At 35.7% G+C, this 25329-nt stretch overlaps 1 protein-coding gene across 3 annotated transcripts in view; it reads left to right on the top strand.

Annotated features, from left to right (window-relative positions):
* Window positions 1–25329, top strand: part of EXOC4 (exocyst complex component 4) — an 870987-nt gene that overhangs the window by 90749 nt on the left and 754909 nt on the right. For all 3 annotated transcript variants that reach the window (XM_011995827.1, XM_011995828.1, XM_011995829.1), the window contains one exon: window positions 21108–21351. In XM_011995827.1, the coding sequence (XP_011851217.1) occupies window positions 21108–21351 (244 nt within the window). The remainder of the gene's footprint in view (window positions 1–21107; window positions 21352–25329) is intronic.

The following is a 25329-nucleotide window of genomic DNA, read 5'->3' as shown; positions in this document are numbered from 1 at the left end:
GTAAGTGTCTACAGGTAAGGGCAGTGCTGTCTCCTTTTCTTAAAGATTCCCCTTTTTGTTTATTTGTTTTTAATTTTTGCATAGCTGGGAAACATGTAATTTTTACATAGCTGGGAGGCAATAGTGTGAGTCTTGCCCTTAATGGAAATGGTTCTAAAATGTCATCAAGTATCATATTTCCTTTTCATTTTTGACCGGTTATTTACCCTTCTGGGTGGGAAGCTATAGATTATATTTTTGTTCTTTTAGATTTTAACCTTAATTTTTGGCACCTACTGTGCTACAGAGATATTTTAAAGTTATCAAATATCTATTTTTCTTTAATATTTCAAATGCAGTACACATTCCAAGGTATTATTATTCTTGCCTATAGCAATTATCAGGTGTTGGTCAAATTATGATTTTCTTTTTCTGTCATTCTTTTTTCATTTACTAATAGAATTCTACTGTGATGAAGAGCTGTGTCTTCATGTATTTCCATATTCATTAATTGTTTAAATCAGTAAAAATTTATGGATATTTACTTTGTTCTATGACTTGTAATCAGGTGCTGTCATTATTTATATTGTTGCTCAAATTGTCCCAAATTTGGCCACTGGTAGCTCCTTCAGGTTGGTTCCTAGGTTGTTCCAACATGTCCCTATCCATTTTTGAAAACTTCCTTACATTCTGGTACCACGAGACATTTCAGACTCACCTTGTACTTCCCCTCCCTTTGCCTTGGAATTAACCATTTCTCTAAGGAGATCTGTTTTTTTTTTTTTTTTTTTTAATTGGAGAATGATATTTTGAAACCTAGATTTGTATTCTAGTTGAATACATTGCTGTTGGTGTAATGTTGCTGTAGTCCCTCTTAGTTGATAGAGCTAGGAGATAATGTAGGTGCTTGCTTATGTATATTACATGTGTATATGTGTGTACACCATACATATGTATAGACAGAAACATATACATATACATCTGTATGTATGTATTTCTGTATGTATTTCTATATAGATCTGTATCTATTTATTTCTGTATCTGTTTATTTCTAGCCATGTGTATATATAAATAAAACATGAGTTCAACTCCAATTCCATGTCAACCACTGCAGTTCAACTGAGCCTTCTTCCTTTCCTTATTTCTAGCTCTTTTCAATACTGAGACACCTGTTTCTTGTGACAAGCAACTCATTTGTATAATCCTAGTATATACATAAAATAATTTTACAATTGCTAACCAATGAAAAACAATTCACGGATGTGAAAAACAAATCTATTAACTTGAGTACAATGTTTGTATGCAGTTCAATTTGCATATTAGAAGGCTTATAATATTTAGTCAAAATGGCCAAAGTCCAGTTACTTAGGTTAGTTCTTTTCGAACCCAACCCACTGACTTATGGTTATATTATTTATTTGCAATGCATTTAGGTTCATTTGTAACTTTTTTTATTTCATTTGGGTTCTCCTAGATCTCAGTTGGTTTTAATTATTTATTGTGGGGGTACGTTGGAAGCATTATCATGTTGTAAGCATTAGAACTGTAATACAAAGCACTCAGGCAAGTGTCACTTTTCCATCCTTATCTTTTATCCTATTCCCAGTCTCCTACCTGTTTTTTCTATCTATCCCTATAGGTCATCAATCACATTAATTTCTGCTTTATTCTTCCTGTATTTCTTTTTGCAAAAGCAAGGAGTTAATCTTTTCTTAAATCCTTTCTCTCTTCCATGAAGGGTAAGGATACTATAGATACTCCTTTATACTTTGCTGTTTCACTCTACAATATATCCTGGAAATCATTCTGTATTAGTTTATAGAGGTTCTGCTCACTCTTTAGTGTTCTTTTTATATCTGCATAGTACTCTGTTGGGTTGATTTATCATAGGTCAACCACTCTCTGTTGTTGCTCTTTTTTGTACTTTAAGTTCAGGGGTACATGTGCAGGTTTGTTACGTAGGTAAATGTGTGTGTCATGGAGGTTTGTTGTATAGATTATTTCATCACTCAGTTATTAAGCCTAGTACCCACTAGTTATTTTTTCTGATTCTTTCCCTCCTACCACCCTCCACTCTCTACTCTCGATGGGCCCCAGTGTGCATTGTTCCCCTCTATATGTCCCTGTGTTCTCATCATTTAGCTCCTGCTCATTAATTGAGAACATGGTTATTTTTTTTTCTGTTCCTGCGTTAGTTTGCTACGTATAATGGCCTCCAGCTTCATCCATGTCCCTGCAAAAAGACATGATCTCGTTCTTTTTTGGTGATGTAATATTCCATGTTGTATATGTACTACATTTTCTCTATCCAGTCTGTCATTGTTGGGCATTTAGGTTGATTTCATGTCTTTGCTATTGTAACCACTCTCTTTTGTATGAGTATTTAGATTGTTTTCAGTATTTTGCCATCAAGCAGTGGTGGAATAAATAACATGCATGTGTGTTTTCATGTTGTTGGAGGTGTATCATTAAATTTCTAGAAGAGGGATAGTTCAGTCAGAAGGTAAGCCCATATGTATGGAATCTTTTTATAGCTTAAATTTTTTTTTAATGTTTTAAAAAACTCATGAAATTTACTGTCAACCATTTCAAAGTAGACAGTTCAGTGGTGTTAAGTATATTCACATTGTTGCGCAGCCAGTCTCCAGAACTGTCTCATCTTGCAAAGCTGGAACTGTGTGCCCATTAAACAACTCCTCTTTGTCCACCCCCACCAACCCCTGGTGGCCACCATTCTACTTTCTGTTTCTATGAATCCGACTACTGTGGATACCTCATATAAGTGGAATCATGTAGTATTTGTCTTTTGTAACTAGTTATTTCACTTAGCGTAATATTTTTAGCATTCATCCATGTTGTACCCTATATCAGAATTTCCTTCCTTTTCAAGGCTGAATAATACTCCACTGTATATGTACTATATTTTGTTTATCCATTCGTGTGTCAATGAACATTTGGCTATTGTGATAGTGGTGCTGTGAACACGAGTGTGCCAATATTTCCTTGAGATCCTACTTTCAATTCTTCTGAATATATACCTAGAATTGAATTGCTAGATCATATGGTAATTCTATATTTAATTTTCTGGGCATCTGCCATGCTGTTTTCACAGCAGGTATACCGTTTTATATTCTCAACAACAGTGTACAAAGGTTCTACTTCTCTGTATCCTTGTCAACACTTGCCATTTTCTGTATTTTTTTCTTTTGATAGTAGCCATCCTAATGGGTATGAGGATATATCTGATTATTGTTTTGATTTGCATTTCTGTAATGATTCTGATGCTGGACATTTTTTCACGTGCTTGTTGCTCATTTGTAGGTCATCTTTGGAGAAATACCTACTCAAGTCCTTTACCCATTTTAAAATTGGATTATTTGTTTTTGTTTCCGTGGAGTGGCAGAGGCTCTTTATATATTCTGTACATTAACATGTTTTCAGATGTGTGATTTTCAAATATTTTCTTCCATTTCATAGGTTGCCTTTTTGCTCTGTTGACTATGTACGTTGATGCACAGAAGTTTTAAATTTTGATGTAGTCTAGTTTTACTTTTGTTGTCTGTGCTTTTTATGTCATATCTTGGAAATCCTTGCCAAATCTCATGTTATGAGGCCTACCCCCTGTGTTTTCTTCTGAGAGTTTTGTAGTTTTAGGTCATGTTTAGGTCTTTGATCCACTTTGGGTTACTTTTTGTATATGGTATAAGGTCAGCATCTATGCTTATGTATAGTTTTATTAGGTCTTGCCAAATTCTTCCCCAAAGAGAGTAGTACCAGTCTGCATTCCCACCACCTGTGCGTCACAGTACCTGTTTCCGCACAGCCTTCCCAACAGAATGTGTTTTCATTTTACAATTTTTGTCAATCTGAGAAGTAAATAATGTTATCACAGTGTTGTTTAATTTTCATTTCTAAAATTATGTATAACATTTGAACAATTTCTGATATGTTTAAGGTTTATTTTTATATATTTTGGTGAATTATGTATTTTTTTTCAATCTTTCTGCTTTAATTAATTAATTAATTAATTTAGAGATGGAGTTTTGCTCTGTTGCCAGGCTGGAGTGCAGTGGCGCGATCTCGGCTCACTCCAACCTCTGCCTCCCGGGTTCAAGCGATTCTCCTGCCTCAGCCTCCAGAGTAGCTGGGACTACAGGCGCATGCCACCATGCCTAGCTAATTTTTGTATTCTTTAGTAGAGACAGAGTTTCACTATGTTGGCTACGGTTGTCTCGAGCTCCTGACCTCGTGATCCACGAGGTCTAGGAGCTTTTTGGATGAATCTTTGGGGTTTTCTAGGTATATGATCATCATATCATCAGTGAACAGGGACAGTTTGATTTCCTCTTTACTAATTTGGATGCCCTTTATTTCTTTTTCTTGTCTAATTGCTCTGGCTAGGACTTCCAGTAGTATGTTGAACCGAAAAGCTGAAACTGGGTGTCCTTGTCTTGTTCTAGTTCTCAGAGGGAGTGCTTTCAACTTTTTCCCATTCAGAATTATGTTGGCTGTGGGTTTGTCATAGGTGGCTTTTATTACGTTAAGGTATTTCCTTTCTATGCCGATTTTACAGAGAGTTTTAATCATAAAGTGATGCTGGATTTTGTCAAATGTTTTTTTCTGCATCTATTGAGATGATCCTGTGATTTTTGTTTTTAATTCGGTTCATGTGTATCACAATTTATTGCCTTCTGGATGTTAAACTATCCCCTCATCCCTTCTGTGAAGCCCACTTGATCACGGTGGATTATCTCTTTGATATGCTGTTGGAATTCAGTTAGCTAGTATTTTTTTTTTTTTTTTCTTTTGAGGATTTTTGTGTCTATGTTCATTGGGGGTATTGGTATGTACTTCTTTTTCTGTTAATGCCCTTTCCTGGTTTTGGTAATAGGGTGATACTGGCTTCATAGAATGATTTAAGGAAGATTCGCTCTTTTTCTGTCTTGTAGAATAATGTCTATAGGATTGATACCAATTCTTCTTTGAATGTCTGATAGAATTTGCTGTGAATCTGTCTGGTCCTGGACTTTTTTTTTGTTGGCAGTTTTTTAATTACCATTTCAGTCTCGCTGCTTGTTATTGGTTTGTTTAGAGTTTTCATTTCTTGCTGGTTTAATCTAGGAGGGTTGTATATTTCCAGGAACTTTTCCATCTCCTCTAGGTTTTCTAGTTACTGCTCATAAAGGTGTTCATAGCCTTGAAAGATCTTTTGCATTTCTTTGGTAATGGTTGTAATATCTCCCATTTCATGTCTAATTCAGCTTATTTCGATCTTCTTCTTTTCTTGATTAATCTTGCTAATGTTCTATCAATTTTATTTATCTTTTCAAGGAACCAGCTTTTTTTTTGTATTTTATTTATTTATTTTTTTGTTGTTGTTTGTTTCAATTTCATTTAGTTCTGTGCTGATCTTGGTTCTTTTCTGCAGCTGGGTTTGGGTTGGGTTTGTTCTTGATTCTCTGGTTCCTTAAGGTGTGACCTTAGATTGTGCTCTTTCAGACTTTTTGATGTAGGTGTTCAATGCTATGAACTTTGCTCTTAGCACCACTTTTGCTATATCCCAGAAGTTTTGATAGGTTGTGTCACTGTTACTGTTTAGTTCAAAGAACTTTCAGATTTCCGTCTTGATTTACTTGTTGATGCAAAGACCATTCAGGAGCAGGTTATTTAATTTCTCTGTATTTGTATTGTTTTGAGGGTTCCTTTTGGAGTTGATTTCCAATTTTATTCCACTGTGGTCTGAGAGTACTTGTTATAATTTTGATTTTCTTAAACTTGTTGAGACTTGCTCTGTGGCCTATCATAAGGTCTGTCTTGGAGAATGTTCCATGTGCCACTGAATAGAATGTATATTCCGCAGTTGTTGGATAGAATGAGAACGTAAATATCTGTTTGTCCATTTGTTCTATGGTATGGTTAAGTCCATTGATTCTTTGTTGACTTTTTGTCTTGATGACCTGTCTAGTGCTGTCAGTGGAGTATTGAAGTCCACCACTACTATCATGTTGCTGTCTATCTCATTTCTTAAGTCTAGTAGTAAATATTTTATAAATTTGGGAGCTCCAGTGTTAGGTACATATGATTTAGGATTGTAGTATTTTCCTGTTGGATTAGTCCTTTTATCATTATCTAATGTCCCTCTTTGTCTGTTTTAGCTGCTGTTGCTTTAAAGTTTGTTTTGTCTGATATAAAAATAGCTATTCTTGCTCACATTTCCTGTCCACGTGCATGGAATATCTTTTTCTACCCTTTTACGTTAGATTTATGTGAGTTCTTATGTGTCAGGTGAGTCTCTTGAAGATGGCAGATACTTGGTTGGTGAGTTCTTATCCATTCTGCCATTCTGTATCTTTTACGTGGAGCATTTAGGCAATTTACATTCAACATTAGTATTGAGATGTGAGGTACTGTTCTATTCATCATGCTATTTGTTACCTGAATACCTTGTGTTTTTTTTTTCATTGTGTTATTGTTTTATAGGTCCTGTGAAATTTATGATTTAAGAAGGTTTTGTTTTGTTGTATTTTCAGTATTTGCTTCCAGATTTAGAGCTCCTTTTAGCAGTTCTTGTGGTGGCTTAGTAGTGGCGAATTCTCTTAGCATTTGTTTGTCTTAAAAAGACTGTATCTTTCCTTCATTTATGAGGCTTAGTTTTGCTGGATATGAAATTCTTGGCTGATAATTGTTTTGTTTAAGGAGGCTAAATATAGGACCTCAATCCCTTCCAGCTTGTAGGTTTCTGCTGAGAAATCTCCTGTTAATCTGATAGGTTACCTGATGCTTTTGCCTCACAGCTGTTAAGATTCTTTCCTTGGTCTTGACTTTAGATAACCTAATGACTATGTGCCTGAGTGGTGATCTCTTTGCTATGAATTTACTGTGTGTTCTTTGAGTTTCTTATATTTGGATGTCTAGATCTCTAGCTAGGCCAGGGAAGTTTTCCTTGATTATTCCCTCAAGTAAGTTTTCCAAACTTTTAGATTTCTCTTCTTCCTCAGGAACACCAATTAATTTTAGGTTTGGTTGTTTAACATAATTCCAGATTTCTTGGAAGCTTTGTTCATTTTTTTTTTTTTGATTCTTTGTCTCTGTCAGATTGGGTTAATTCGAAAGCCTTGTCTTTGAGCTCTGAAGTTCTTTCTTCTACTTGTTTAATTCTATTGTTGAAACTTTCCAGTGTATTTTGCATATCTCTGAGTGTGTCTTTTATTTCCAGAGGTTGCGATTGTTTTTTATTTATGATATCTATTTCTCTCAAGATTGTTACATCCATAGCTTGCATTAATTTTTAAATTTGTTTTTCACCTTTCTCTGGTGCCTCCTTGAGTAGCTTAATAAGTGACCTTCTGAATTCTTTTTCTGTCAATTCAGTGATTTCTGCTTGGTTTGGATCCATCACTAGTGAGCTACTGTGATCTTTTGGGGGTGTTACAGAACCTTGTTTTGTCATATTACCAGAATTGTTTTTCTGGTTTCTTCTCATTTGGATAGACTATGTCAGAGAAAGGATCTGGGACTCAAGGACTGCTGTTTAGATTTTTTTGTCCCACAGCATGATCCCTTGATGTGGTGTTCTCTGCATTCCCCTGTGGTTGGGGCTTCCTGACTGCTGGACTGCTGTCATTGTTATTGCTCTTCTGGGTCTAGCCACCCAGCAGAGCTACCAGGCTATGGGCTGGTACTTGGGGGTGTCTTCAAAGAGTCCTGTGATGTGATCTGTCTTCAGGTCTCTCAGCTGGTCGCTCAGCCAGCACTTGCTCCAGTTACCACCACCACACTTGGCTAATTTTTGTATTTTTTGTAGAAAAGGGGCTTCCCTATGTTGCCTATGCTGAACTCGAGCTCCTGGGCTCAAGTGATCCTCCCACCTTGGCCTCCCAATGTGATGGGATTACAGACATGAGCCACGCACTGGACTTAATCTTGTCTTTTCCTTCCGTTGTTTTTTTCTGAGTTTCATCACTTCCTTCTCACTCGTTCATGTTTTTTGTCCATGTCTTTTCTTAGTTTTGGAATTTCTGGCTCAAGGTGGCTTTTCATATCCCTCATCCTGCCTATATCTTTATCTGTACTTTGTTCTCTGTTTTGGTGTCTTGTATTTCCTCAGTGTTTCCTATGAATTATTCATTTGAGCCCCTCTCTTGGACATTTAATAATTTATTATTTATCTTTGAGTTTTTTTTTTGAGACAGGGTCTTGCTTGGTTACCCAGGCTGGAGAGCAGTGGTGCAATCATACCTCTCTACAGCCTTGAATCTAGGCTCAAAGGGATCCTTCTGCCTTAGCCTCCCAAATAGCACTACAGACGTGAGCAACCACATTTGGCCAACTTTTTTATTTTTGTTTTTTTGTAGAGATGGGGTCTCACTATGTTGCCCAGGATGGTCTCAAACTCCTGGCTTCAAGAAGTTCTCCTATTTTGGCCTCCTAATATACTGGGATTACAGGCGTGAGTCAGAGCAGCTGGCCTAATTTTGTCTTTTTCTTCCATTTCTTTTCTGAGGGTCATCATTTTCTCTTCACACTTTCCTGTTTTTTGTCCATATCTTTTCTTAGTTTTTGAATTTCTGGCTCAAGGTGGCTTTTCCCATCCCAAATTCTTGTTTGAGTATATTGGTTCCTTCTGGAATGTTGCCTTCTAGTTTTCTTGTGGTTCATGGTTGTTTTGTTGAAGGGAATTTACCCCTGTTGCTGTGTGTTGGATATTCTGTCTTTTTAAAATAATACTTCAGTGTGAGTCTGTTCATCATTTTTTTCTGTTCATTTTTATGATATTGGGGTGTTTTATAGGATTTTTAGCTCATTGGCTCCCTCTTCTGTCACTGTAGCAAAGTCCAGATTTTTTGTTTGTTTTGGTGGCAGCGGAAGGTTGTATGGTCTCTGAATTTTAGCTCTCTTGTCATCGGTAGGATTCCAAAATTTCCCCTTTTTTCCTGTTTCTCTTTTAGCCATCCAATAGCCAAAGTGCATTTCTCTCTACTTATTTTTTTCTTATTTGTTTCCCAGGAGGTACGTGTTTCAAAAACTGGTCCTTAAGATTGTGTCTGCTTTTACATCCCATCCCTGTAGTCAGCTCTATTATCTGTCTGGATATCTTTTAAGTATTTTGAAACTTAGGGTTGACTTTGTCTTTCCTCTGATGGTTTTAGATCAACCTTAAGTTCATCAGTAATTCCCTTCTCTCTTTGTTACAGTTTTTCACATTCTACCTTTGTTTGCAGTAAAGCCTTCTGGCAGATCAGGGGCAGAGGAGGAGCATGAGAGATCACTTGCTGGGATTAGGTGTTTTTTTTCTTATTTTTATTTACAGTTGTTTTGGATTTTGGCCAGTTTCTGTTTTCTAGTGATCCTGAGGACATGGTTTTTGTGTAGCTTTGCTGCTTCTTTTTCTTGTTCTCTGTTGCTTCTGGAGGAAAGATTGAAAGATGGAGATATAAGCAACCACCATTGTCAGCCTGGGAGTTTCCAAAGCCAAACATTTTAAAAGTGCCTTTTTAACTATTTTTCTTAATTTTGAGTTTTGATATTACATTTCATCACATTATCTCATTAAATTTGCACACCTCTGAGCTACACATATTATCTCCATTTCACAGATGAAGAAATCAAGGTCCAGCAAGATTAAATGACTCAAGAGAGATCACACAACTAGAAATGATAGAGATTCTAATCAACTCTGAAATTGTATGATGCCAAGCTCTTGTTCTTTCTCTGCATCTTGCCATCTCTCTGAGTAACTGAAGTTAGAAAACCCATGCATTAACGAAATACTGCAACCTAAAACATTTTAGTGATTATAAACTGTCAATTTATTCATCTGTTCCTTTATCCCTTCTGTTATCTTGTATTCCTGCCTCTTCTCCACTGGCTGCTACTCCTTGACCTTCTAAGGTACATTTTCTTTCCTGTAAATGAGATCATGTACAATAAGTGCTGTCTCTTGAGAAAAATGATTCAACAGATGTCAATTTTGTTTATTTTATTTATTTATTTTCCTAATAGAGCTTTCTACTCTATCTCCCCTTAAAGCAGACCTACTATCATTTCCCTCTTGGCTCACTTTCACTTACGGGAGGACCCGTGCACATTCACCTGGCTTTCAAAACTCACTGCCCTCCCTGTGCAAACTCCGCACTTAATGGAAAGGATAGCCCCAAGTAGCAGTTGGCAACAACTTTTGGCCGCCTCCTTTCTGGAGTGGGTGTTATATTGTCTGTAGTTTTCTTTAAAGTAATTTAATCTGCACCTTAGGGGTGCTTAGTTAACATTTTTGAAGTACCTTAATCATGAATCTACACTCCAGGGGTAGTTAGTTAACATTTGAAAGACCCTAATCAAAATTCAGTACTCCAGAGGCAGCCAGTGCCTCAGATATTGCTCTCAACCTGCACCAGTGGGTGCATTAATTAGAATAAAAAATGTAAGAAGTAATTTTTCACTGGTGAAGGGAATGCTATTTAAGATGTGTAGTTGTCCAGTTTCCACACAGAGATAAGACATGAGTGGAGGCTAAGGATACAGATTTGGCAAGGGCGACAGCCTTCCAACCTAGGTAGGCCCTTGATTTGGTCCTGTGCTTGCTGCTTTTGATGGAGGATTGGTTTGATTGGCTCACCTGGCCTGTGGAGCGCATTCTGTATTACCCTGCATGGGCCAAATCCGGTCTGCTTCTGTGTACTTCTCCACCCAGCGCTCTTTGGAACTGTACTCCAGCTCCTCTCCATGTTTGCATTGCTTGTCCACAGAGATGTTACTCTCAATCTTGAGTCAGATGATTTCTTTTTAATTTCTTAATTTATATTTTTACATTTAATTATATTTTGAGCATATTGGATATGTCAAGTGTGAATTTATAGTGCCATTTTGATCAGAAGCACTCACAGTATTTTTAAATGGTAACTTTATGTAGGGCTTGTAGATAAGTAACTTTTTTGATACTCTAGTGGTCTAATTAGACTGGGTAATGTTTTTGAACACTTCTTTTTATATTGAATTCTATTCAATAGTGGCAGACAATTCTCATGTGATAGAGGGATAATATTCTTGAATACATGTGATTTAAGTTATGTAGATTGAAATCATATATGTGATTTTTGTGTAATTTGTGTATCATGTATAGTATAAGGAATGACATCTACCAAGAGTTTCTATAGTAAACACTATTATTGTCCTATATCTTAGTTAACACGTACAAATATAAATGAAATAATTTAGTTTATTAAGTAAAAAGTTGAAGTATATCACCAGGGCCCTTACCTTCTGGGGTTTGGTGATGTATATGTATGGTATGGCATATGTTACTGATCTTGTCCCACCAAATATACTGAGCAAAGGAAGCAGTTGTGATGAACTGGTGGTCTAGATTGCTTTCTGTACTTGCTAGAACATGAAGTAGTTTTTTAAATAAAATATTTAACTGTATAAATAGTCTATTTAGCTTTTTTATGTTATTTTTTAAATGAACCATCTATAATATAGGTATACATGTAAGTAACTGTAGGCTATGTAACCAAGGATATATAGATGTAAACTCTACTTTTTTTTGAGACACAGTCTTGCTCTCTTGCCCAGGCTAGAGTGCAGTGGTGCGATCTCGGCTCACTGCAACTTCTGTCTCCTGGGTTCAAGCAATTCTCCTGCCTCAGTCTCCTGAGTAGCTGGGATTACAGGTGTGCGCCACCACACCCAGATACTTTTTGTATTTTTAGTAGAGACAGGGTTTCACCATATTGACCAGGATTGTCTCAATCTCTTGAACTTGTGATCCGCCTGCCTTGGCCTCCCAAAGTATTGGGATTACAGGCGTGAACCACCACGCCCAGCCTGTAAACTGTACTTAGTGGAATCATGGAATTGTAGAGAATGAAAGGACCATAGATATTATGTAGTCAATCCTTTCATGAGTCCCAGAGAGTTTTAGCTAAGCCCTCCTTTCATGATTCCATTCTTTGCTTCAATCACAGAGATGATTTATAGCCATTTAGACATCTATACCAATATATCCATATCTCTATATATAATGTGTGTGTGTGTGTGTGTGTGTGTGTGTGTGTGTGTGTAGGGGGCTGTGATCACAAGCACTTGGGACCAAGAGAATTTTAGTAGAAATAATTGGTTAAAGGGCATTCAAATCTTTTAATATTTAGCATTATCTTATCAGTCTGTGAAAGTCTTCAAAACTAGGTTTGAGAAATCTTCACTCTTTAAGACCCTCAGAGCAGAATAATCAAGGGTAAGAGATTTGGGAAAGGAAGTAAAGTATTTCTAATTTTAAAGTGTTCTAAAACCTACACGCTGAGTACATATCGTAGCAATATAGATACTAGGGAATGACTAGGAGTTTAGTCATTTGGAAATATGTATATTTTGTTATAATTCTGGTGTGAGACTTTACTGAATTCCTGTTAACTTATTTTTGTACAGGGCTTTTTTCATAAAGCACCAATAATTCGACCTGACCTCACAGGGATTTGTGATATTAGACTAGTCATGGTTGATTATATTATCCTTTTAAATTGCCTTTTAATTTTCAGCTGATGTAAGTGAAATAGATAATATAAATTAATTAATATTGGATCTGTTCAGTGTTTATGCTCTAGGAGATTTCAGGAAACAAACAGGAAAATAAGATTCTAAACAAGTGCCATTTGGGGCTGTGTCATTTTATTACTCATACCTTGCTTATTTGCTGTTTTTTAATGGGCTATGTATCATATTAGTGTGTATATAAGAGGCTACATGTGACATAATCTCAGGCCTTATTGATTTAAACTGCATTTACCTTATCACTAATCACCTTTGTAGAAGGTAGCTGCAGTGTTCAGGGGGCACTTTGTATGTGTCTGTTTGTGACTCATGTGCTCTTTTGTGAAGAGCATTTTGTCTCACCTAAATTCCTATTACTTTTTTGTCCTTCTTGAAGCTCTGCTTACAGTTTTGCGTGTTTCTACCCCCAATCCCCAAACATGCTGAATTTAGTTGGCTCGTTGACTGCTAAATACTTTTCTCTCCTTGCTGTGGTGTTGGTTTTGCTGAATGGAGTACTTCTCATCTAGCTTCTTCATGTGTAAAATAAAACCAGTAACTGAAATTTCAGATTTGGAAATATTAATGTTTTTTTTTTTTTTATCTGCCTTCAGCGTTGCGTTGTCATCTTTGTAAGGTTAAGACTTCTTGGTTTTATTCCAAGTTTTACTAATATTCAAAAAGTGTATTTGTTAAATCCCATATCATCAAATGCCCTCCACATTGCAAGTAAAACCACATGAATCTGGTCATGATACCTCTCTCTCCTCATAGATTTCAGGGATCTAATGAGTCTAGTAAGATTTGCATCATGGATAATTAGAGGACTTATAAGAATAAAACTTGTGTAAGTGATTATATCATGTATGTAATTAAAATGGTTTTGATTCAGATTTAAATGCTTTTTTTTTTTATTGTGGTAAAGTCACATACCATAAAACCTACCATTTTAACCATTTTGGAATGTACGGGTCCACAGTATTAAATACACTGATAGTGTTGTGCAACCATCACCAGCATCCATTTCCGTAACTCTTTTCATCTTGTAAAACTGAAACTCTGTACTCATTAAAGACCAATTCCCCATACCCCTCTTCTTCCAGCTCTTGGCAACCACCATTCTACTTTCTGTTTCTATGAATTTGACTAATCTAAGTACTGCATATAAGAGAATCATACAGTATTTGTCTTTTTTTTGACTGAGTTATTTCATTTAGCATAATATACTCAAAGTTCATCCATGTTGTAGCTTGCATCCAAATTTCCTTCCTTTTTAAAGCTGAATAATATTCCATTCTATGTATATATCACATTTTGCTTATCCGTTCATGTGTTGATGAACGCTTGAGTTGCTTCCACATTTTAGTGATTGTGAATAATGCTGCTATGAAAATGAGTGTAGTCTTCAAGACCCTGATATCTAAGACCTTGCTTGCAATTAAGTATATACTCAATTAGAATTGCTGGATATATAGTAATTTCATTTTTAATTTTTTGAGGAACTGCAATATGGGTTTTCATAGTGACTGTACCATTTTACGTTCCCAATAACAGTGCACAAACGTTCCAATTTCTCCACATCCTTGCCAACTCTTGCTACTTCCTGTTTTTTTGGGGGGAAATGGTGGTGATATTAACGGTAGCCATCCCAATGAGTGTAGGGCGGCATCTCATTTTAGCTTTGATTTGCATTTTCCTAATGATTAGTGATGTTAGCCATCATTTTAAGTGCATATTGACCATTTGTATATCTTCTTTGGAAAAATGTCTATTCAAGTCCTTTGCACATATTCAAGTTGACTTTTTTGTTGAATTTAGGAGTTCTGTATGTATTTTGTATATTAATCCCTTATCCAATATGAGATTTTGAATTTTTTGTCCAATCTTTTGGTTGCCTTTTTACTCCATTCTTCGTGTCTTTTGGTGCACAAAAACTTTAAAATTTTCATGCAGTCCAATTTGATTATTCTTTCTTTTATTGCTTTTGTTTTTGTTTTGTTTTATCCAAGAAATCATTACCAAATCCAATGTCATAAAGCTTTTGCCCTGTGTTTTCTTCTGAGAGTTTTATTGTTTTAGGTCTTATATTTAGAACTTTGATCTATTTAGAGTTAACTTTTGTATATGGTGTTAGATAAGGATCCAACTTCACTTTTTGTATGTAGATATTGTTTCCTGTACCTCATTTGTTGAAAGGTTGTCCTTTCCCCATTGAATGGTCTTGGCATTCTCGCCAAAAATCATTTGACTGCGTATGTGAAGTTTTTTTTCCTAGGGTCTCTTTTCTATTCCATTGGTCTATATATTTGTCTGTGTGCCAGCACCACAGTGTTTTGATTACTGTAGCTTCTAAGTAAGTTTGAAATTAGGAAGTAACTTTTGAAATTAGGAAGTGTGAGTCTTCTAGATTTGTTCTTCTTTTTCAAGATGGTATTGGCTATTTTGGATCCCATGAGATTCTACATGAATTTTAGGATGGTCTCTCTCTGCAAAAAAATGTCATTGGGAATTTGATGGGGGTTGCATTGACTTTGTAGATTGCTTTAGGTATAATAATATCGACATCTTAACAGTAGTAAATCTTCCAGTCCATGACATGGGATGTATTTCTATTCATTAATTATAATTTATTAATTTAGCAGCGTTTTATAGCTTTCGTTATATATATATAGTAGCTTTCATTATATAAGTTTTTCACCTTTTTCGTTAATTCCTGATTATTCTTTTAAATGTAAATTGAATTATTTTTATAATTTCCTTTTGAGATTGTTCACTGTTAGTGTATAGAAACGCAACTGACTTGATCATGGTGTATAGTCCTATAAGTATGCTGCTGAATTCAGTTTGTTAGTGTTTTGTTGAGAATTTTTACATCTGTATTCATAAGGGATATTAGTCTGTAGTTTTATAGTGCTTTTGTCTGGCTTTGATATCAGGGCAATTCTGGCCTCATAGAATAACTTAGGAAGTTTTCTTCCTTCTTCTAGAATTTTTTGGAAAAGTTTGGTTTTCTTTAAATGTTTGGTAGAATTGACCAGTGAAGCCATCGGGTCTAGAGCTTTTCTTTGTTGGGAGATTTTAGACTACTTATTTAATCTTCTTACTAGTTATAGATCGATTTGGATTTTCTATTTCTTTGTGATTTAGTGTTGATAGGTTTTATGCTTCCAGGAAATTATATGTTTCATCTATGTTATATAACTTAGTGTTGTACAATTATTCACAGTACTCTGTTATTATCAATTTATTTATCTAGAATCAATGGTAATGTAACTTCTATTTCTGAATTTAGTCATTTGAGTCTTCTCTATTTTTTTCGTAGTTCACCTGGCTAAAGGTTTGTTATTTGCCGAGACTAGCTCGGTCAGGGAGACCGTAACCCAGCAGTGCTACAGGAATTAAAGACACACACACAGAAATATAGAGATGTGAAGTGGGAAATCAGGAGTCTCACAGCCTTCGGAACTGAGAGCCCCGAACAGAGATTTAGCCACGTATTTATTAATAGCAAGCCAGTCATTAGCATTGTTTCTATAGATATTTGATTAACTAAAAGTATCCCTTATGAGAAACGAAGGGATGGGCTGAAATAAAGGGGTGGGTCTGGCTAGTTATCTGCAGCAGGAGCATGTCCTTAAGGCACAGATCGCTCATGCTATTGTTTGTGGTTTAAGAACGCCTTTAAATGGTTTTCCACCCTGGGCAGGCCAGGTGTTCCTTGTCCTCATTCCTGTAAACCCACAACCTTCCAGCGTGGGTGTTATGGCCATCATGAACATGTTACAGTGCTGCAGAGATTTTGTTTATGGCCAGTTTTGGGGCCAGTTTATGGCCAGATTTTGGGGGGCCTGTTCCCAACAGTTATTTTTGATGATGTTTTCAAAGAGTCAACTTTGGTTTCATCAGTTTTTGGTATTGTTTTTCTATTCTCTGTTTTATCTCTGCTCTAATCTTTATATTTTTTCTGCTAGCTTTGGTTTAGTTTGTTCTTTGTTTTCAAATTCCTTAAGCTGTAAAATTAAGCTGTTGTTTTGAGATCTTTTTTGTTTTTTACCGTAAGCATTTATAACTATAAATTTCTCCTTTTTTTGCTGTTTTTCGTGCATCCTGTAAATTGTATTTCATATGTTCTGTTTTCATTTTCCTTAATCTCTAGGTATTTTTCTAATTTCCTTTGAGGTTTTTTCTTTGATACATTGGTTTTTAAAGAGTGTGTTAATTGACACAAAGTTGTGAATTTTCCCTTTTTAACTTTGTTATTGATTTCTAACTGTATCCCTATTTAGTTACAGAAGATACTTTGTGTGATATATTCTGCTTAAATCTATTGAGACTTAATTGGCAGCCTAATATATGGTTTGTTCTGGAAAATGTCCCATGTGTACTTGAGAAGAGTGTGTATGTTGCTGTTTTGGGGTAGAGTGTTCCATATGTGTCTGTTAGATCTAGTTGGTTGATTGTGTTAAGTCTTCTATTTCCTTATTTCTCTCTGGTTGTTCTATCAATTATCAAGAGTAGGGTATTGAAGTCTTCAACTGTTGTAGAACTGTGCATTTCTGCCTTCAATTCTGTCAGTTTTTGCTTCATATATTTTGATAGTCTGTCATTAGGTGTATAAATGTTTATAATGGTTATATCTTCTTACTGTGTTGAGCCTTTTATTAATATAGAATGTCCTTCTTTGTCTCTTGTAATCTTTTTTGATTTGAAGTCTATTTTTTTCTGATATTAGTATAGTTACCCCTGCTCTTTTTTTGCTACTATTTTCATGGAATATCTTTTTCCAGCCTTTTACTTTCAGTCTATTTGTGCCTTTGAATCGATTTGTGCCTTTGTAGACAGCATATCATTGGGTTATGAATTTTTATTCATTCTGCTAGTCTCTGTCTTTTGGTTGGACAGTTTACCCCATTTACGTTTAAAGTAATTACTGATAAGGAGTGACTTATTTCAGACATTTTGCTATTTTTTTCCATATGCATTATTATTTTTTTGCCCTTCATATTCTACATTACTGTATTATTTTGTGTTTAGTTGACTTTTTATAGTGAAATGTTTAAATTCCTTTCTCATTTCCCGATGGTATACATTCTGTAGCATTTTTCTTTGTGCTTACTATAGGACTTATGTTTAACATTCTAAAGTTATAACTCTCTAACTTCAATTTATACCAGTTTAACTTCAATAAAATACAAAACGTCCACTCCTTTAATGGATCTGTCCCTAACACTTTTGGTTGTTGATGTCACAAAATTATATCTTTATACATTGTGCACTCAAAAACATAAGCTAATAATTCTTTTAAATGCAGTAGCCTCTTAAATGATGTAGAAAACAAAATGTGAATTTACAAACCGAAGTTAACAGTAATACTAGCTTTTAGACTATTTTTAAAATCTTTTAATATTTTAAATTATGTAGAAAACAAAGTTACAGTTAGAAATAATTGTCTTGTAACACTACTAATTTTTATAATTGCCTAGACATTTATCTTTATTGAGATATTTATGTCTTCATATGCCTTCTAGTTACTGTCTAATGTCCTTTCTTTTTAACATGCAGGACTTTCTAAAGCATTTCTTGCATGGCAGTCCTGATGGTACTGAAATCCTGTAGCTTTTGTTTACCTGGCAATGTCTTAATTTTTCTCAATCACTTTTGAAGGACAGTTTTGCGAGATACAGAATTCTTGGTTGACAGTTTTTTAAATTTGTTTGTTTGTTTGTTTTGGCACTTTGAATAAATTCACTGCCCTCTGGCCCCTGAAGTTTCTGATGAGAAATCTGTGGATAATCTTATTGGGGATCCTGTATGTGATGAGTAACTTCTCTCAAGATTCTCTCTGTCTTTTGAAAGTCTGATTCTAATGTGTCGTGGTGTGGGTCTCTTTGAGTTCCTCTCACTTGGAGTTTGTTGAACTTCTTGGGTATTTATATTCATGTATTTAATCAAATTTGAGATGCTTTCTGCTATTATTTCTTTAAATATTCTCTGCTTTTTTCTCTCTTTCTTCTCCTTTCAAAACTCTCACAATGTCTAAATTAGTGCATTTGATTGTATCCTGTGGGCTCTCTTCACTTCTCTTCAATCTTTTTTCATTCTGTTCTTCAGATGATAATTTCCATTGTCTTATCTTGACGTTTGCTGATATTTTTCTTCTCTCTGCTCATATCTGCCTTTGAATCCCTCTAGTGAATTTCTCATTCCAAGTATACTTTTCAACTCAAGAATTTCTTATTCTTTTTTTTTAGTTTTTATATCTCTTTATTGATATTGCCAGTTTGTTTATATGTCATTTTCTTGATTTTCTCTGTATTTTTTGTTATTTGAGCATCTTTAAAATAGTTAAAACTTAAAAAAAAAACTTTTTAAAAGTTTTTTTCTTAATGTATCTACCATTAAGTCTTTTTCAGGGACAGGTTCTGTTGATTTATTTTTTTTCCTTTGACTGGGCCATATTTTCCTCTCTATTTGTATGCTTTGTGATTTTTTTGTTGTTGTTGAAAACTGGGCATTTCAGTTTAATGATGTGGTGACTCTGCAAATCGGATTCTCCCTCTTTTCCAGGGTTTGCTGGGTTTTGATGTTGTTATTGTTTTATAAATTACTGTAGCCAGTGTCTATCCCAAGGATCAGCCTGGGTGTTAATTTAAGATCTCCTCAAATTAAGCTTTTCTAAGCCTGCACCTTTACATGAGCATGCACGGTCACTTTATAATTTTTTGAATACATTCAGTTGTTTTTGAATGTCCTAGTCCCAATGTTTGGGTTTAAAAAGGGAGCAAGAGAAAAATAAAGGTGGTGGGGGAAGGCTGTTGGCTCTTTAAATTCCCTGGAATTTACTTCAGCAAGAGTAGGAGAGGCTTGAAAAATTGGAGGAGGTGCAACAGCAATGGTCACCCACCTCTTTGTACCTCTGTGATTAGAGGAGGCAATCAGTGATTGGAGCATAGGTTCTTGATACTTGGTGGGCAGGGTTCTTTTTGCCCATCGTGTCTCCACCAGGTGTGTGCAAGCTACTCCAGGAACAGGTACAGGGATATCTGCCACAGTGCTGGGTAGCTACTGTGGTAAGAGCTGTAACTGACCGAAATGAACCACAATTTACCATCTAAGCCTTCCCTTGGAAGTTGCAAGCCTTACAGAGACTCCAGAGTTACAAAATAGTTACATCAGAGAAATTCTGCCAGTACAGTCCTGTGGGTGGGGAGATTCCTGGTGCTTCCTACTCTGCAACCTTCCCAGAATCCTCCTTAAGTGCATTTTATAAGTTGGGAACCCCCAAAATAGGGACTGAGGAGAATGCCCTACAGTGGATTTCAGATAATCTGAAATAGAGGTTTTACGGACTTTATGCAGCAGTTAGAAGAACTCATTCCATTTACTGGGATGTTTTCTTTCTTCGCTAGTAGATTTCAGTACCATTCCAGTAGTGCTGAATAACTTAGAATGACTTGTAGTCTAATTGAGTTTAAATCTACTAAGGAAGAATGTATTCATTCTTGCAGGATATTGCGTATTGTTAAAATCTCGCATTTGTTTTCAGGGTTGGAAGACAGAGGTGGATGGGGCAAACTTTTGACTATTAGTCTCCATCTTCAGGCTTATACCCACTTTTGCTTTTGTATATCTTAATCCAGCCATTTGTAAAGTGAGGCAGTTACTTTTAAGTCAGAGATTTGTAACCTGTTTTTTTTTGGCAGTTGCAGAAACCGGAATTCCTATGTGAGGTTTTGCATATGTATATTCATTCTTTGGAGAGCAAGGCCTGTGGCTTTCAGTAGATAACAGAGATCTCCTATCAGCAGTTCTCCCCTCTCCATAACTTGCCACAGGGGTTAAGAACTAAAGTTTTGGTTATTTCCTCAATTTCAATGCCAAATTGTTTGAATGAATGCTGTATTCTAAAGATCTACAGAGGCTTTTGACATATAACATTACTTCTCAGAAACCTTTCATGGATTATTAGCAAGATCTGTCTCCTATAGATAATGATGTTGTAGCAGACTATGTTTAAAGAAAAATAGGTTGTTCTTTTTTATTTATGAAATACCTCTTCGTTACTCTATTTCCTCAAAGTCTTGTCTCACTTGTATGTACTGTTTTTCCTTAATCTTTTTAAAAAATTTATTACAATTTTAATTTATTTACCACCCTTTCCCCTGTGTGTATTTATGATGTCTTTTTCTCCAGTGACTTACCACTTTTAACTAACAAATACAAACCTGAGTCTAGGATCCAGCTCTTTAGAATTCTCTTGCAGCACCACATATGGCATTTTATAAACAGCGAGTGCCTAATAAATGTCATGGGCCAGCGGACTCATGGCAGAAGTAGTAGTCTGTGGAAAACTTCCCACGGTGATTTGTTTACTAATTTTTATTGCATCTGCCTCTTATTACTAACTGATGGGTATGATTTGAGGAATATAAATGTTATTTTGTGACTCTTGGATGGTTATTGGGCAAATATAATTTAATTGAAAAATTCTCTTTAATTTCTTAAGAGAGTAATCAAGGCAGTGATTTCATTTATTAGACTGCTCTTTTTTGGGGTTTTTGAGTGGAGTCTGTATCTGTTATTGTTATTATTTAATTTTTCAGTGAGGGAGATAAACCTGCAGGACATCAAGGAAGATTTAGAATTGGATCCAGAGGAAAACAGCACCCTTTTTATGGGTATCCTCATTAAGGGTCTGGCCAAACTGAAGAAGATCCCAGAGACAGTTAAGGCAATCATAGAGCGCTTGGAGCAGGAGCTGAAGCAAATTGTGAAGAGGTCTACAACCCAGGTGGCGGACAGTGGCTATCAGCGGGGGGAGAGCCTTACTGTGGAGAACCAACCAAGGTAGGTGGGAGTGTAGTTTGTATTTTTGATAACTCTATTTATTGTACATTTTCTAGGCGGAGCGTAAGTAACTTATCTTCTGTTGATGTTATTTTCCTGAATTTAGGATACTATAGCCCATAGAGGCCAGGTGCAGTGGCTCACGCCTGTTATCCCAGCACTTTGGGAGGCTGAGGCAGGAGGATCACTTGAGGTCAGGAGTTTGAGACCAACCTGTACTGGTAGTGAAACCCCGTCTCTACTAAAAATACAAAAATTAGCTGGACATGGTAGTGCATGTCTGTAATCCCAGCTATTCTGGAGGCTGAGGCAGGAGAGTTGCTTGAATGCAGGAGGCAGAGGTTGCAGTGAGCCGAGATCACACCACTGTTCTCCAGCCTGGGTGACAGAGCGAGACTCTGTCTCTAAAAGAAAAAAAAAAGGATACTGTAGCCCATACAAACTTAGATTGGTAAAAACAGCTTGACTAGGCATAATTCAGCTGTCTGTTTTTTGATGTTGTTGAAAAATTTAAAGCATATTATCACTGAGTGAAAAATATGGACGTATTTGTAGTAAAGATTGTCGATATTTAAACATATTTAAAGAATAAGTTGAATCAAATAATGTAGTAGCTATTGTACACATACTAAGTACTCAGCAATGTTCAAGGCAATTTATGTATATTATCTCACTTAATTATCACTACAACTGTATGAGCTAATTATTAGTATCCACATATTGCAGTGAGAAGAACTGGAGCTCAGAGATTGAATAATTAGCAAGCTCTTAGAACAAGTGGCTTGTCTTGGTGTTGAATACTAGTCCATTTGATTCTAAAATCCACGGTCTTTCCTGTGTCTTATGCTTTCTTCTTTAATGTGTAATGATATTTTCCAATAGACAAATCAGTCTCAGGAATTTTTAAAACAATAAGATTTGAATTTCATAGTACTTGTTTCATATGGAAAGTACTGAAATTCAATTCAGATTCTGACTTTGTGACTATCATATGCTAAGGGATCATGTGTGACAAACAAGAAATCATAATCTTGTAGATATGTTGTTAAGGAAATATCTACTGTTTATACTTAGTGCTTAAAAGTTTTTTAAAAGAAGATAAAATTAAGCAGAAATAATAACTCATTTAGTATAGAGTTCTCTGTAGACTTATTTAAATTTTTTGGAAAAAATATATTCTGTATTTCTATGTTCTTTTGCATATCTAAATAACATTGATTTCAGTTATACTTTAACATTTCAGAAATTAATTTCCTTGTAAACTTGATTCAAAAGTACTATGCTTGGTGAAGTACTATCCTTTATCCTTCTCCTGCCACAGAATGTTTCAAAGTATATATCTGGCCAGGCTCAGTGGCTCATGCCTATAATCCCAGCACTTTGGGAGGCTGAGGTGGGCAGATTGCTTGAGGTCAGGAGTTTGAGACCAGCCTGGCCAACATAGCGAAATGCTGACTCTACTAAAAATACAAAAATTAGCTATGTGTGGTGGCGCATCCCTGTAGTCCCAGCTACTTGGGAGTCTGAGGCACAAGAATTGCTTGAACCAGGGAGACGAAGGTTGCAGTGAGCCGAGATCACACCACTGCACTCCAGCCTGGTTGACAGAGTGAAACTTCATCTCAAAACAAACAAACAAACAAACAAACAAAAAAACAAAAACAAAACACAAAAAACAAACAAAAACACCAAAAGTAAATATTTGATGGGTTTTGGAGAACAGACCTGACTTTGTATCCCCATTTTGTGATTTGCAAAAAATACCTGTCTTATAGAGTTGCTTGCTTTAGATGAGGTTATATGGTTGTGGTGGTTAGTGGAATAGCACCAGTAAGTACTATAACAGGCATGCATGCATGCTTGTGTATATGTATGTACACATGTGCATATGAATACATGTTTATTATTGGTGCCTTCCTCAAATTCCATGTTCTTTGATCACTTACATGATGATCCAGAGAAGCTGGAGAGTGGTTCTTTGAGCTTTGCCTTTCTTCTTTCTTTGCCTGGTACCTGGATTTTCGTGAAGACCTTTTGACTCCTTACTGATGATACTCTAAAATTCTGGTTTGCTCTTTGCCCTGTTGCTGCAAGTTCCTAGATGAATACAGTGAACTTTCCTAGGGAAATAGCATTACTATAGTATATATCAGAAATAAAACAAAAGGGCATGGATTAATAACTTTTCTGCAGATCTCATTATAGTTCCTTTAAAAGCACTGTGTCTTTCATAGGAGTTTCATCTTTTTTTTCCCCCTTGCCTAAACTCCTTCCAGAATTCATGAGTGGAAATTATAGCACTAGAAGTATAATGGAAATTCAGCACACTGCCCTGGGAAATACTAAATGTTTCTCTATGAGGAATGAGTCAGCAGCAGGGTTTTTTCCCCTGTTAAGTGTCTTTTTTTTTTGTCGTATTTTAGAAAGCTTTTGTAGGCAGGATATATTGGACACTAACAAGTGAATGAGCTGTTTGCCTTGGCTTTATGTCTATAATATAATCCCATTTTATAAAACATACAAATTCAATATTTGGTACCCAAACTGTTTATTATGAGACAAAATAGTACAGAGAAAGCAAATATTTGGAGTAAACCAGTTTGTTAGAAGATCAAAGATTAAATTTGGGGGTTGGGATTCCAAATGACTGATAATTTTGAGCTAGTCTCTAGTTGTTGTGTGCTATCAAATGCTTTAAAACTTTTCAGGAATTAATTCTCTTGAATTAAGCACAGTCATTCAAAAATGATCAGCACTGTTGCTTCTAAAGGATTGGAATTTTAGAAGCAATATTGTCAAATTATCGCTTGAAGCTTGTGGTGCTTTTGTGCATTGAATTTTACTTAGGAAGCTATTAGTGGCATTTATTTCAGAGAGAAGTAAAATCACAATACTTGGCATTATTTTTTATTATTGTTTACCATTCATGAAATTTTATGGTTAAAGATCCATGAATTTATTTTTTTAAAGAAAGTTGGAACATAGACCAAAAAATCCATAAATCCTGTTCCCCAACATGCATATTTTCTCCCCCACCCTCCAGTGAAATATCCTGTTCTAAAACATTAGCTATTCTGAGACAAGATACCCATACTGTAACTTTCCCTGAAAGTTTCATCATCTTATTAAATATATTCTGGTTGTGATGCATTGCAGGCTTGTTTTCATTTGTCTTTATGTAAAGAGAATTAATGTTGTGTGCTATTTTGCTAGAAATGTAGAAGGAAACAAGCTAGTGAATTCTTTCTTGCTTTTAATTCCTACAGAGCCAGGATACTTTCCCAGCCAGTTTTTTAGAAAATCACTTCGGTGACCTACATATTATTTTATTTTATTTTGTTTTTGATCTCCCAAACTATCTGTTGTCTATTTATAGGAGAAATATTTTGTCTTTTCTGTTCATTCATAATCTATCAGTGTCTTTAAGCCTCCACTTACTATTAAAGGAAAATATTCAAATACAATTATTGCCAACTTGATAAACATTAGGGTAACATTTGCCTTGCTAATTTACCAGAACCACCTGCTACCCATTATTTCTCTAGAAAGACAGGCAGTGTCTTCAACTTCAGATGGTGACTGTAGCCTGAAGCCTCTGCATTTCAGAATCGATTTCTTCAACTCCTGCTGCCTGATTGTTGATTCTTTCCCAAAATCCAATTCATGAGTATTTTTATATTATTTTTATTTAAAAGAAGCTGGAAGGAGTTCTATACTTAACAAATAAGAAAAGCATAAGGAAGAGATGGAAGAAAAACTTATCAAAGATGTGGTATCTTGTCAAGAATATGGAAGAAAAGAATATGGGAAAAGAGAATGGTTGGCATGTGGGAGGGAAATGGACCTGTTTAAATGCGAAGGCAAAAATTCATTGCAGGAAGGGATGGTGGAGGTCAGCTTCACTTAGGTAGAGCTGTTGGTCCTAGAGAGGGCAGAAAGCGTTGAGTGAGTTGAAGCCATTGCTTCCAGGGAGACATT

This window comes from Mandrillus leucophaeus, unplaced genomic scaffold (genome assembly GCF_000951045.1).
Source record: "Mandrillus leucophaeus isolate KB7577 unplaced genomic scaffold, Mleu.le_1.0 Scaffold5, whole genome shotgun sequence".
NCBI lineage: Eukaryota > Metazoa > Chordata > Mammalia > Primates > Cercopithecidae > Mandrillus > Mandrillus leucophaeus.
Note: the sequence above shows the minus strand (reverse complement) of the source record. Positions and strands in the feature narration are given on the sequence as shown.